The following is a 13,889-nucleotide window of genomic DNA, read 5'->3' as shown; positions in this document are numbered from 1 at the left end:
CAATTCTCATGAGTCCAGGCTGTTGCAACATGCCTTGAGAAATTCAGAAGCAAAACAGAACACTGCCCTGCCTTCAAGGATCTTGGGGTCTCAATAGCAGACCGTAAATCCATCTTCTAGCATCCAAGCTTTTGAGGAAGGTGACTAACCTTTATTAGGCATCGACTTAGGGCATTTTGATCCTTATCATAACCCTGTTAGGTTGGGATATACCCATTTTACTGGTGAAGAAACTGAGCTTCAGAGAAGTGGTTGACTTTCCTGTTAGAGGTCATCTAACTATTGAGTGGGTCTTCTGGGATTCAGCCCCAGGCCTGTCTGCAATACCCAAGCTCTTTTCACTCTTCTGCACTGTGTCTTAGGAACAGGGTGCCTTTCGGATCTAGGAGACAGCTCTATGTAGCTCCAGAAACAGTCTGCCCTTGTTAGCTTTTGCTGGCTGTGGGACAGGGAGCTCTTCAATGATTGGCTGCAGAATTAGACTCTCCATGTTGGAAACTCTGATTGGTCCAGGAATCAGTGGTTGCACTTCGGATGTGTTCTTTGGCTCCAAATAATTTCTTTCCATCTTAGGTGGCTGTCTGATTGCTACTAAGACCGTTCTCTCTACTTGGGAAGCTATAATTGGCTCTGCCTTTGGTAATTCCAGCCTTAGTCTTGAGGCATTTCTGGATCAGCTTCTGGGCACCAGACCACCTTGGGATCATTTTTAAACCTGTACTGGAGACCCTGTGAAATGAAAAGCTTCCAGAATATTCCCAGCCATTGGTGGAGGAATGAGGGCAGGCTTGGTCTTTATAATGGGAAGTGTAACCAGTGATGGCAAAAAACATGAGAGAGGGAGCACGGACACAGAGGGAGCATTCATTGACACCTTGAAGAGTCCCACAGCACTACCCACAGGGAGGTCATGGCAGGACGCCTCCACCAGGCAGGAAGGTGGTCACATGCTTGGGGACAGCTTCTGCGGCCCTGCCTGCTTCAGCCTGAGGACCCTAGACAACCTCTGGACTGATGTTCCCAACCTGAATCTGTAGTTGGAAACCTTTACTCCCAGAATCAATGGCATCTTCAGAATGGCCATGGCAACTGGGCCTTTGCACCACAGAGGTGGGTATGCTGACTGCATTTAAGCAACCCTGGGTGTTGGGTCCCTTTTTTTAAAAATAAGAATTTGTGGTAAATAATAATTCAAGGCCATTGAGAAAGAAACTTACAGGATCAGACATTCTTGATGTCTCTGCTGTAAAGGTATCTGATTGAACCAGTGGAAAACTCGACCAACGACAAAGGCTAACAAGAACCAAGAAAGAAGAAGAAGAACAATTTTAGCAGAAGAGCAGGGTGGTTAAAGAATGCCAGTTCTGGAGACAGATACACTTGGATTCAAATGCCAGCTTCATCATTTTGTAACTGTGTGACCTTGGGCAAGTTATTCAACCTCTCTGGGCCTCAGTTCCCTCTTCTCTAAAATGGGGAGAATCATAATACCAATAGCATAGTTTCTGGGGAGGATTTAACAAGAACACATGCGGCATGCTGGGCTTATTAATGAACTCATTCAACAAATATTTCCTGAGTACATGTTGGGTTAGACATGATCCTAGCCACTGGATATACAACAGGGAATGAAAAAATGAGGTTCTTGCTTGCATGATGCTTACATCCAGTAGAGGAGACAGAAAATAAATTAGTTCTGCTTAAAATATGTCATGAATCCTGTGAACAGGGTGTAATGAGGGCAAATAATGGATGGATCTACTTTAGTCCAGGCGGGCTGGGAAGTCTTCCCCTGGAAGTGATTTTTGAACTGAGACCAAAAGGCTGAGTAGGAGTTTACTAGGTAGCAATTTCCTCATTTTGTCCTTATAAGTACCCCCTTTAGATACTATCTAAAGTCTCAGAGAGGCAGGGTAACTTGCCCATGACAATGGAGCTTGTAATTGGATTGGATTGGAATTCTGGAAGGTAACCTGACAGTCTCTATGAAAACAAACAACAAAGACAACACAAACAATAACAATATCTGCCTAGACCCTGTGCCTTAGCGGTTCCACGTCTAGGAATGTATACTACATAACAGTCTCTCATGCATAAAGATATATAAACAAGGATGTTGATTACAGCACCAGTGCTAAAGAAGAAAAAAGTTGGAGTCAAGCTAAATGTCTATAAATAGGAAATTGGTTACAATTAAAGTACATTCTTAGAGCAGAAGACCATGCAGCAATAAAAGAGAATGAAGCAGATCTGTATATGCTAATGTGGAAACATCTGCAAGAAATATTGATGAGAGAAAAAAGCAAAGTATAGCAGACTATTAAGAAAAGATGTCTATATATATGTTTGTTTATACACAAAAATTTTTGGAAGGATATCCAGGAAATTGTTAGCAACATTTTCTTCTGAGGAATTAGACTAGGGTCCAAGGTAGGGTGGAAAATAACTTTTTATTATTTAATCTTTTCAGTCATTTAATTTTTTTTACTGTGTGCATATTACATTTATAATTTTTTGAGAGTTAATTAAAAATAGCTGAATTCTAATTACACCCACTAGCGGTATGACTGGGTGGGTGGTTAATTTATCTGGATCTCACCGTTTACATCTGTGAAGTAATAGATTTGGACCAGATGACCCTGAAATTTATTCCAGCTTTAACCTTCTATTGTCCTACGATTTCAAAATATGAAATTCCCAATCAGAAATCACCTTACTTCTTCCCCAGGGAAAAGGAACCCGTGTGTTTTGCCAAAGATTCTGTGGCTTCTCTGAGCCATCCAGGCTGGGCTCTTAATAAAATGCCACCAGACAGCTTGGGCCAGGGAGGAAAGAAAAATCTGGGATCTTTGGAAACAACTGGAGAATCTCTCTAACAAAATGGTGATCGATAAATAAATATTTTCTGGAGCACAGCTGTATTCGAGCCATCGTACTGAATTTAGCATTAGGGATACAAATAAGTAGAAGCCAGAACCCTTGGTACTGGTGGAACTTACAATCGGAAAAGACAGGGCTTACAAATACTCTACGACCAGCACTTACAACAATCCTTTATGGTCGTTACCATTATTTTTCCCATTTTACAAGTAAGAAAAATGAGGCTCAGAAAGGTCAAGTAACTAGCCAAAGACAGCTCAGCTAGTAAGAGAGAGACTGGTATCCATTCCCTAGTCTGTGAGACACTGATGCATGTGCTCTTAACCACTGGATGATCCTGTCACGGGAAGTGAGTGGAGCACAAGGTCAGGTGTGGAACGATGGACCCACGTCTGTGGTTGCACCTACTAAGTGCTCCTGAAATCCGGAAGGGCTGAGCAGACCTGATGTGCTCTGCCTTCTGGGAAGGCCTCATGAAGGAAGCGGGTCTCGAGCTGGGCTTTGATGAAAGGATGGAAGTTAGATGCTGCAGGTGTGAGAGCCACTGTGAGCAAAGCCACGGAGGCCAAGATGCTTGTGTTCTGTCTGTGAGTCTGAGCAGATCAGCTCAGGGAGAAGCTGAGGGAGAAGACACTGGAAATTGCCTGAAAAGCCAGGTTAGTTCATTTGGTTCTGATTCTTCAGGAGCAAGAGTCAAGGAAGGTGCAGGCAAGAAGTATCACGAGTGCCCAGCCGTGTCTAGTTGTGGCCACTGCTCGGCTCTCAGGCACTGGACAGAGCCACTGACGATGACGGCCTTCCCTCAGTTCCAAAGTTGGACCCACAGAGCCTCATGGGCAGAACTGGGCAGGGGCTGTGGGTGAGATACTTAAGGGCACCATTTCTGATCCACTAAGAAGAAGAAGCACTGGATCTATGGTCTCATGGTCCACGAAGATCTTCAAGGAGAGAAGTCAAAAGAAAATCAGGTGCACTCCTAGGTATATACCGAAGAGAACTGAAAACATACATCCACAAAAAAACTCGTATGTAGATGTTCATAGCAGCATTATCCATAATAGCCAAAAGGTGGAAACAAACCAAATGTCCATCATGGATAAACAAAATGTGGTATATCCATATATATTTATACCCAGAATAGTATTGAGCAATAAACAGAAATGAAGTACTGACACCTGTGACAAGGTGGATGAACCTTGAAAACGTCATGCTTAGTGAAAGGAGCCAGACACTAAAGAAAGGTCACGTATTTTCTGATTCCATTTCTATGAAATGTCAAATCCACAGAGACAGAAGTAGCTTTGTGGTTGCCAGGGGCTGAGGAGGAAGGAAGAATGGAAGTGACTGCTAATGGGTGGACGGTTTCTTTTTGGGGCAATGAAAATGTTCTAAAATTAGGTAGTAGTGAAGATTGTAGTACCTTGTGAGTATACTCAAACCCACTGAATGATATACTTTAAAAAGTTAATGTTATGGTATGTGAATTATATCTCAACTTTAAAAAAGAAAATCAGCAATGTGTGACAGAAAACATTTTTGAAGGGCCAAGTCAGGTAGAATAGAGGCTAGCAAGAAGCTTAATTAGATTTGACAGTGTCTAGGTATTCTCAAACATGGTTGGGCGAGGGGGATTTCTGGAATTATTCTCAAAAGCGATACCAATTCAACTTACTTTGTCACATACCTATTTCCTGTTGTATCCTGATTATTCTTACGAAATCCCCTAAATTCAGGAATTTCTCACCCTAAAAATAACCCATTCCATGTCCTATGACCAGGTTTTCCCATTCCTTGGCTTGTGGTTTCATATCCTGGTCTTAAACGGGAGGAGGTGTGAGCTCTGGGCTCACCAAAACAGTACATTTTCAGAACCTGCAAGTCATGGGGACGCCAGGAGGAAGGACAGTCAGAGTGGCTGAGAGACGCCCTGACCTTTATTGTGTTTGGATAAGCGAGGTTACTACGGAAACAGAAGAGCCTGAGATCTGATTCTCAGGGTGATGGGCAGTCTTTGGAGGACTTTGAGGAAGGGAGTGATACGATCCGATCCTTCCGGGTTCTGTGTGCAGAGTTGACTTTACGGAGGCCACAAGCCAGGAGGTCAGTTCACTGCACCCCTGGAGAGACTTGGTCTTTTTGGACTCTGGGAGATAAAGTTTCAAGTAAAAGAAGGAGAGCTCATTTCCTCAACAGAGTACGAGCTGCACAAGGGCAGGGACTGCTGTCTGTGTAACCATTGCCCTATCCCCACATGATGACAATGCCTGGCCCATTGAAGATGTTCAATAAATATGTGTTAATGCATCCTCAGCTAAAGACTGATCACGGCATGTAGAAAGAGACTTGAATGTCAATCAGTAGGCCTGGGTTTAAATCCCAGCTCTGCTGTATGTTTAACAAGCTGTGTGACCTTAGGCAAAATACTTAAGCCCTCTAAGCCTCGGTCTCCTCAACTGTAAAATGGGCCTAATGATGGCTACGAAGTTTTGAGAGATGAAAGGAGGGATGTGTGGGAAAGTGCCTGGCCCATGGTAAAATGAAGGGCTTGTTTTGCTCCTTTTTGAAACTGGAACCACAAGCCCATATGAAAATAATACTCTGGGCAGCAATAAGGGCTTTATCAAGGGTGGAGCTGCCTTTCACTTAGTCTTAGCCATCTGAAACTTCCGATGAACATCTTTGAGTGAAGGATGAAGGTCTCATTGACAGGTGATTTCCCCAGCTGGTGTTAACCCTCCCCTTGCTAGTCAATGTTTAGAGGAGGCTGGAAGTGTGTGGGCTTTGTCCAGCAAAGCTGCCCCCCCACCTGCTCCTTGCAGGGCCATGGCATCTTGTAATAATTGCCCCTGAGCACCGAAGGCACCAGGTTGTACTATTTGCTTTGGTACCAAAGGAGTCACTAGAATAATGAAAAGAATAATAGGGCAAACCAGTGCTTTGGAGCTCTTACTGAGATTCATGCCCTTTAAACACATCATCTTTACCATAGCCCTCTGCAGTGGATACATAGGTACCCCTTTTGCAGATGGGTTCACTGAGGCTCAACAATACCTTGGTTTGGGTCTCCATCTCTCGGTTCTGTAGCCTGTGTCAATATCACCGTCACTGCTGCTAATCTTTGGAGCCCTTGCTCTGCGCTGCACACTTTACCTGATCTATTTCACCATGAGCACGTGGAGTGGCTTCTAGTATTAGTCTCTCCATTTAGCACCAAGAGGTCATGTAAATGTTGTAGTTATGACAAGCTTACCTGTAAACTTGGCCCTCAGTGGTTCTTGAACTCAAATTAGCATTACAGTCACCCAGAGTACTTGTGAACACACGGATTCCTGGGGTCTGATTCAGTAGGTCAAGGGTGGGTCCAGAGAACTTGCATTTCTAATGAGTTCCCAGATGATGCTGATACTGCTGGCCAGAGCCACACTTCAAAACCATTGAACTAAAGAGAAGGAAAAGGCAAAATATTCTAAGATGGAATAGGTTGCAGGCTGGTCCTCTGAGCTGTCGGGTGAATTAGGGAGGACTTCCAGAGAGGCTGAGAGTCTCTGAAATACTTAATCCCTCGTCATCCTCTAATTCTAGGGCAGAGCTCACTAGCTCACCAGGACACCCAGCTGGGGGCGACTTATTTGTCTTTCAAAAAAACAAAACGAAGCAAAACAACAACAATAAAAAAGCAGCCCTAAAATCTTCCTCCTTGCCCAAATCCTGTTGTCAGAGAGACGATGTGGTTGGCACCTAGAGAAATCCATCAATTATCCTCGCTTTGGCCGGGATGTTAATTTCAGAGTCAGTGCCAGTTAGAAAATTGCAGCACGCAGAATTAAACTGGTTCTGTCTCTGTCTTCTGCCATCTTCATAAATTATTCACATTACCCAGCGTTTAATATGCTTTCCCACTTCAGACCCTCTCCATGACTGTTCTCCACTCTTTCATTTACAGCTGTGGAACAACTATTTTCATCTGGCAGTGGCTTTTATCACTCAGGATTCTCTGCAGCTGGAGCAGTTCTCACACGCCAAATACAACAAAATCCTGAATAAGTAGGTTGCATTTGGATCTCTTGAAAGGGGGGTAGGGGTTCATGAGAATCTCTGAGATGGTGACTGAAGCAGACATTTTTTGTTCCTCCTAGGTACGGGGACATGAGACGGCTAATTGGCTTCTCCATCCGTGATATGTGGTACAAACTTGGTGAGTAGGCACACGCATCCAGACAGACACCATCTGCACAGGCCAGGCTCCTTCTTGAAGACCATCCGTTAGAGGGCCATGGGGGCTTCAGCAGTGGGATCTCGAAATAATAGTTTATCACTGTATGCACCCCGGGTCCTTAATAAGTGCCTGATGAGAGAGGGTGCCCATCCCCCAAATCCCACCCCCCCCCCAAAACAGCTGTGGATCTGCTTCTCCTTGATGCCCCTGAGGGGTTAAGACGTCAAACTGGAATTTACAAGAAGGACAAAGAGCACGACTGCTGTGGGAATGCACGTCCTCACACGTCACACATGTGCTTTCTGCTTACTGGTGGGCGTTCTGCATCCTGCTTCCCATGTGATGTAGTGATCCACAAAAGACTCTCCGACCGCATGGGGGAGAATTGTTTCCATGGAAGACGAAGGTCTTTTGCGGTATGTTTGAGCTGAAACGTGACCCCAGAAGCTGTCCCTGCTTCAGTGAGCTGCAGGAATCCTGTGTGAGCTGAGTGGCATCTGTGGGAGGAAAGAAGGGGAGATGGAGTCAGCCAGGCATTTAGGGAGGGTCTGAGTCAGACCAGGGCTAAGGAGATCTTTATTTAATCTTCACATCACCTCCTGCAAGATGGAAACATTACCTGCTCCTTTTACTGATCAGGAAACTCAGAGAGGGAAGCAATTTGCTTGAGATGAAACAGTGGCAAATCCCAGAGCTTGGTTTTGATTCCACGAGCCTGGGGGCCACATACCTTGCCCAAGGCCTGACTCCTGCTCCATAAATAGGTGCGGAAAGGATGAATGGGTAGATGGATGGATGAATAAATAGTAACAAGTAATGAGCCATTTTCACCTCCGATTTTTGTGCACCCTCCTTGACTCTCTGTTGCCGAATTGCTCTGCCCTGGGCCTGGATGTGGGCCCTCTTCAGTCGAGCACTTGCAATGCTGTGCCCGTCTCTTAGATTCAACCTATATCACCTCCCCTGACTTTGCTTCTTGCCTCAGACATCTTAGTGTCTTTCAGTTCCCATCTGATTTCCTGGACAGCCGTTCCTTGCCCTTTCCAGCAAGGCCCACTCGTTGTGGGGAAAGCACAGTGGATATCAGCCTGGCTTTTGTGTTTGTTTGCTGGCAGCAACTCAACTCAGGCCAAGAGCACATACTGGTAACAGGAGGGTTGTGGACTGGCTCACAAAATCAAAGGGAGAGCTGGGCAACCAGGCCCAGAACGGACTCCACACCCCTGCCTGGGGTCTTGCCCCGTCATTTACATGCGATGAGGCCCAAAGCCAGGGGACTGAGTGACACTGGGCCTAACCTGGGGAAACAGCATCTCCTCCCAGCGTGCTTATGCGGATCATAAGGGCAAATACTGGGAGAGTGAAGCCGTGGAGGCCACACCCATGTCAGAGTTTTTATCATTATTTTCACCCTTGCGCCATCAGGAGGGAGCCTAATTTTCCTGTTCTGGCTCAGTAGTCATCAAAGCCAGGCCTGTGTCGCTAAGGCCTGAAGGGCAGGGCCCGGGCAGCGCGCAGGCAGGTAATGTAAAAGAGTGAAGGGGCTGATGTATGTTAAACCCACAGAAATCCATAAAGCAGGGGACCTTCAGCATTTGGGGCTGGATGATTCTTTGTTGTGGCGGCTGCCCTACGTTCTGTACGATATTTAGTAGCATCCCTGACCTCTAGCCACCAGACGCCTACCCACCAGATCCTCCTTAGCTGCGATAACCAAAAACAGTCTCTAGACATTGCCAAATGTCGTCTGTGTGTGTGTGTGTGTGTGTGTGTGTGTGTGTGTGTGTGCGCGTGCGTGTGTGTACACAGAATTACCCCCATTTGTAAGCCACTATCATAAATAAATAGCATCTCTGCCCTGTCTTTCTAGAACAGCATACCTTTTCTCAGTCTATCTTTTGTTTTTCCACTTTGGATAATGACAGGGCTGTAAGAAATATTTTATGTTTCATTCACCATTAGCCTGCAATAGGAAAAAACAAAAAAGCATAGTGCAAGTGAAGGCCTACCTGGTGGCCAGCATCTGGCCTCCGGGGTCAGGATTATAGGAAGGAGTAGGTGGGCCTGCTGCAGAGTGAAGCAGATGTGCCCCAGCTAAAAGGGACAGTTGCTGTCCTGCTCTGGTTGACTGCCATCCTTTTAGAATGCAAGGCCGACCTTGTCACGTGTTCCGTTTTTTCAAAAGAAGCCAGGAAACATAATTTTTAAATGCATTTTCCAATTTATGAATATTGGTGATAACTAATTGAAAGTTTTTAAAACGTTGAATGTGTCCAGTGAAACCTGGGGCCCAGATTCGGTTTGCATATGAGTTTGCATTCTTTGCTTTACAACAGCAAAGAGGAGGTAAAGCCGTGGTGGGCTTCCTTTCCCAGATCTACATATCAAGCTTTGCCAGAATTGCAAAACAGGGATCTGTGCTTTGTTTGTTTCTAGTTCTTCCACACAGCCTGCTCTTTTCTGAATGTCCTTCATTGCCGTTGTTTTGCACACAGAAGATTTTATTTAGATATAGATTATGTTTTGGCAGGCATTCCTGTGTTCCCAATTATGCTGATGAATGAAAAGATGTTACCAAATATTCCACCTGCTTAGAATCACAGAACATCAGAACTGGAAGGGTCCTTTAGAGATCATATTGTCCATCATTTTTCAAACGTTTATTTTTAGCTGAGGACCAATAAAAAAATATCCTGCTCAACACAGAAATTGGATGAAAGCCAAGCTATTCTAATTGAAGTCGAGTGGAGAGCCCAGAGCCCATTATAATGGGCCTCTCCTGAGCTCCCATGTAGACCCCTGTGGATTTTCTGGGGAGAAATCCTGAAGTACTTCAGAGAATAGTTTGAAGCTACAGGTCTGGTCCAACCCACCATTTTACCAATGAGGAAACTGAGGCACAGAGAGGCAAAGAGGTGTGTACAAGATCCTGGAGTGGATTAGAGTTAGATTCAGGACAAGTACCCTGGCACGAGTGTTTGTCCAGAAGCATCACGAACTCCATGATGTATTCAAGTACCTGTAGGATGAATTAATGTTGTTAGGGTTTGGGGGTTGCAAGAAAGAGATGCTGACTGTGGCTGCCTTAATCAGGGAAGGTACTTATCGGAAGGGGAAGGGGGAAATGGGCTACGAAGGGTAGGGCCAGAGACACTCAAGGATCCACGGCAGGTGGTGTGACATTGCCTTCAGGATGTTCCATCCCAACATCACTCTGCTAAAGGTCCAGTCTCCAGGGGACACCATTCTATTGGCCTTCCTTGGATGACCTCTCCATCAGTGCCCCCACCAAGCCTACATCCATCAAGGGAGGCAGAATTTCCCAAAGTAAAATGTTCATGGAGTTATGAGAGGTCAAACAAAGGCACAGATGTCCACAGCAGAAAACAAAAAGTAAAGGATGCTGCTGGCAAGGATGGCGGAGGCTCCAGGGAAGAGGAAGGTATATCAGCCTGAAGGGGTTTTCCTGCTGCCCATTGGTTACATGGCTGCCTTCTCTTTGCCTGTCTCCTTCAGGGATAAGGGGAGGCAGAGTGAATGGATGGTTCCCCATCCCCACCCTACTCTGCGTTCTGCCAGATGATGTCATTAGCACACTTTCTCTAACATGCTAATGAGGTTAATCTGCTAATCCAAACCAGGAGTAAGCACTGTATACATGAGTGCCCAATGTAGTGAGAACACTGCCTTGGGTAATGATGGGTTTTAAAGTGCAATTCGTGGAATATCCAAGACAGAGTGAAACTTAGAAGCTATCTGTGGCAGACGAGGCTGAGTGCCCACACAATAGCCATTCCATCCTTCTTCCTGGCTAACTGATCCCTGATTTTTTATTTCATGATCACAATTTGCTCAGTTAACAATGACTTGTAGCAGGTGATGGCCATGTGACCCCGCTCTAGCCAATGAGAATCAGAAGAAATAAACTTCCTGGGGCTTCAGGAAAACATTTTTTCCCAATTAAAGTAAAAGGAAGGGGGACAAATTCAATGAGCACAACACATTTTTTGCCCATAGTCTTTCCCCCTCTTCCTTTCTGGGAAACAGTAAGATGCCTGGAGGTGTGGTAGCCACCTTGAAGCCATGAAGACAAGAGTCACACCCTAAGGATGGAGGAGCAGCTCTGGACTGACCATCTTTGGCTTCTTGTTAAGGAAGAAAACTAAAGCAGAACTTACTCAGTTTAGCCATGGTGATCAGATTTCTGCTACATCCCTATCTGATACATCATCTAATTCAATGCCTTGATTTTACAGGTGAGGTCACTGAGGCCCAGAGAGGCACAAGGACATTCCCAAGGTCAACAACAAATCAGTGACTCAGCTGAGGCAAAAGAGCCAGACTCTTGACCTGAAGTCCAATGTTCTTACTAATAATTTGTTTCAGAGTATGCAAATTATTTTCAAAGAGTATGAAATAGCCAACTACGTTTTGCAAAGACTGCTGATAATGAGTAAATCATAATGCATGTTAAGTTTTAAAATTTTGTTTTAATGCCCAGTGCAATCAGGACACCATCACTATGATCATCAGTATCATCATCTTTTTCTCATCAGGAGAGATTTGAGCAACCCTGTGATTATAAGATAGCTAATTGCAAAGATAATCTCAGGCTGGAAGATTATTCAGGGACAAGTCTAGACATCTGTGTGTATGTGTGTGCGTGCTTTTGTGAGAAGAGGGTACATGCAGGGAAGTCTTTATGGAGAGAAGGACCATATGTTGGTACTAGGACCCAGCCACTAAAGGGTTAATGCCATTTGTGTCTTTGAATCCTGGGATGATGCCAAATATAATGTACTTTTCCTGATAATGTAGCATCATAACATTTGATTTCTGCTTAGAGTGAAGCAATGCACGTTTTGCCAAAATGACTTTGTACTTAACCATCCCACATTCACTTGGGTTAATGCCGGTCTGCTGTGTTAACAGTCTTCATGGGAAAGAAAGACAAATTCCAGCGGCTGGCATCATGGCCTCACACGTGGGGAGGTCACTCCCGGCAGAGCTGTGAGAGCAACTGCGCCATTACTTTTTAAGCATCTGTGGGGTGCCCAGCTTGGTGCTAAGCTCCAGGGAAGGACGGGGGAGTTGGGAAAGTATAAGGCACGGTCCCTGCCCTGCCTGGAAGAGCCTACCATCCACCTCTGAGAGTAGAACAAACTAAGAGTTTAAAGAACAAAGTAAGAGCATGTTCTTTAATGTGAAATGTGTGGTGGAGACTCAGGAGTTCAGGCAAACAGGAGGATGGCTCTTTTGGGTAAATGGCTCTTGAATTAGACCCCAGGTTGGTCAGAACTGAAACAGAGGGGAACGGGGGAAGGGCAGCTATTCCAGGAGAGCAACCAGACTAAGCAAGCATGGCTTCTTAGAGTTGGGGAGAAGCTGCTGGGAAGAAATAGGAAATGGGATTAGAAAGGCATCCATCCATCCACCCATTCATTGATTCATTTAACAACAAATATTGAGCACTGTGATAGGCAGAATAATAGCTCCCCAAAGATGTCCAAGTCCTAACCCCCAGAACCTGTGTATAAATTACCTTACGTGGCAAAGTAGACTTTTTAGGTGTAATTAAGGATCTTGAAGATGGTAAGAGTATCCTGGACTATCCACGTGGACCCAATGCAATTACAGTGTCCTTGTAAGCAAAGACAGGAGGCAGGGGAGTCGGGGATAGATTAGAAAAAGCAACACCGTCGGCTTGAAGATGGAGGAAGGGGCCATGAGCCAAGGAATGTGGGCAACCTCTAGAAGCTGGAGAAGGGAAGGAAACAATTTCCTCCTTAGACCCTCCAGAAAGAACTCAGCCCCGCTCACACTTGACTTTAGCCCAGCGAGACCCATTTCAGACTTCTGACCTCCAGAAGCATAAGATTAATCTGTGCTGCATTAAGCCACTGTCTGTGGTGATTTATAATAGCAGCAACAGGAAATGAAGACAAGTACCCTGCAAGTGCCAGGCACTATGCCTGTAGCTGAGGCTACGACTGAAAACAGTTGTAGTTAGAGACATAGCCCCCAACCTCATGGACTTTGCACTGAATAGTAACAAACTAATTGCAGAGCTATATAATTATGGTTGCAAGGGGACATAGCTGTAGAGCAGAAGCTGGGGGCACCCAGAGAGTGTGTAAAGAACTCCTGCCTAGTGAGTGAGCTGAAGGTGGCCTTGATGAGGAACGGGGGGAGCCCTGAGCTCCAAAGCAGTGCTGTCCTGAGGAAGTAACATGTGAGCCACCTGTCTAAATTTAAATTCTCTAGTGTCCAAATTTTTTTTTAAAAAGTATTTAAAAAGCAGTGAAATTCATGTTAACAATATGTTTTATTTAACCCCATATTCCAAAGTGTTATCATTTCAACATGTAACCAGTGTAAAACATTACTGAGATATATTACCTCTTCTTGGTTTGTTTTTCAGAACTCTTTCTTTGAAATCTAGTGGGTTTTTTTTTTTACACTTACAGCACATCTCAGCTCGGAGTAGCCTTATTTCAAGTGCTCCAAGACACATGTAGCCAAGTAGCTTCCATACTGGATAGAGAACGAGTAAGATTTACTTGTGGAGGCGGTGGTGATAGGATTCAGGGTGGTGATGGGGTCAGGGAGAGGGAGGGAAGAGCATGGTGGGCAGAAGGGGGCAGTGTGCAGGCCTGAGGAGGGGGAAGCAGGGCGAACCGGAGGAACAGGAGGCAGGCCAGTGGAGGGAGGCTGGGGTATAGAGATGGAGCATCGGGCCAAATGGGCCTGCAGAGCAATGGGACCCATGGAAGGACTGTAAGCTGTGGTCCAA

The 13,889-nt window shown here is 45.2% G+C and overlaps 1 protein-coding gene across 1 annotated transcript in view; it reads left to right on the top strand.

Moving 5' to 3' along the window:
- The window catches only part of DOCK2 (dedicator of cytokinesis 2), a 425,439-nt gene that overhangs the window by 335,121 nt on the left and 76,429 nt on the right, over nucleotides 1–13,889 (top strand). The window contains exons 31-32 of the mRNA XM_082456398.1: nucleotides 6,824–6,924; nucleotides 7,017–7,075. Coding sequence (XP_082312524.1) covers nucleotides 6,824–6,924; nucleotides 7,017–7,075 — 160 coding nt within the window. The remainder of the gene's footprint in view (nucleotides 1–6,823; nucleotides 6,925–7,016; nucleotides 7,076–13,889) is intronic.

Source organism: Balaenoptera physalus, assembly GCF_965194825.1.
Source record: "Balaenoptera physalus genome assembly, chromosome: 3".
NCBI lineage: Eukaryota > Metazoa > Chordata > Mammalia > Artiodactyla > Balaenopteridae > Balaenoptera > Balaenoptera physalus.
The sequence above is the reverse complement of the archived record's forward strand: the minus strand, read 5'-3'. Positions and strand labels throughout refer to the sequence as shown.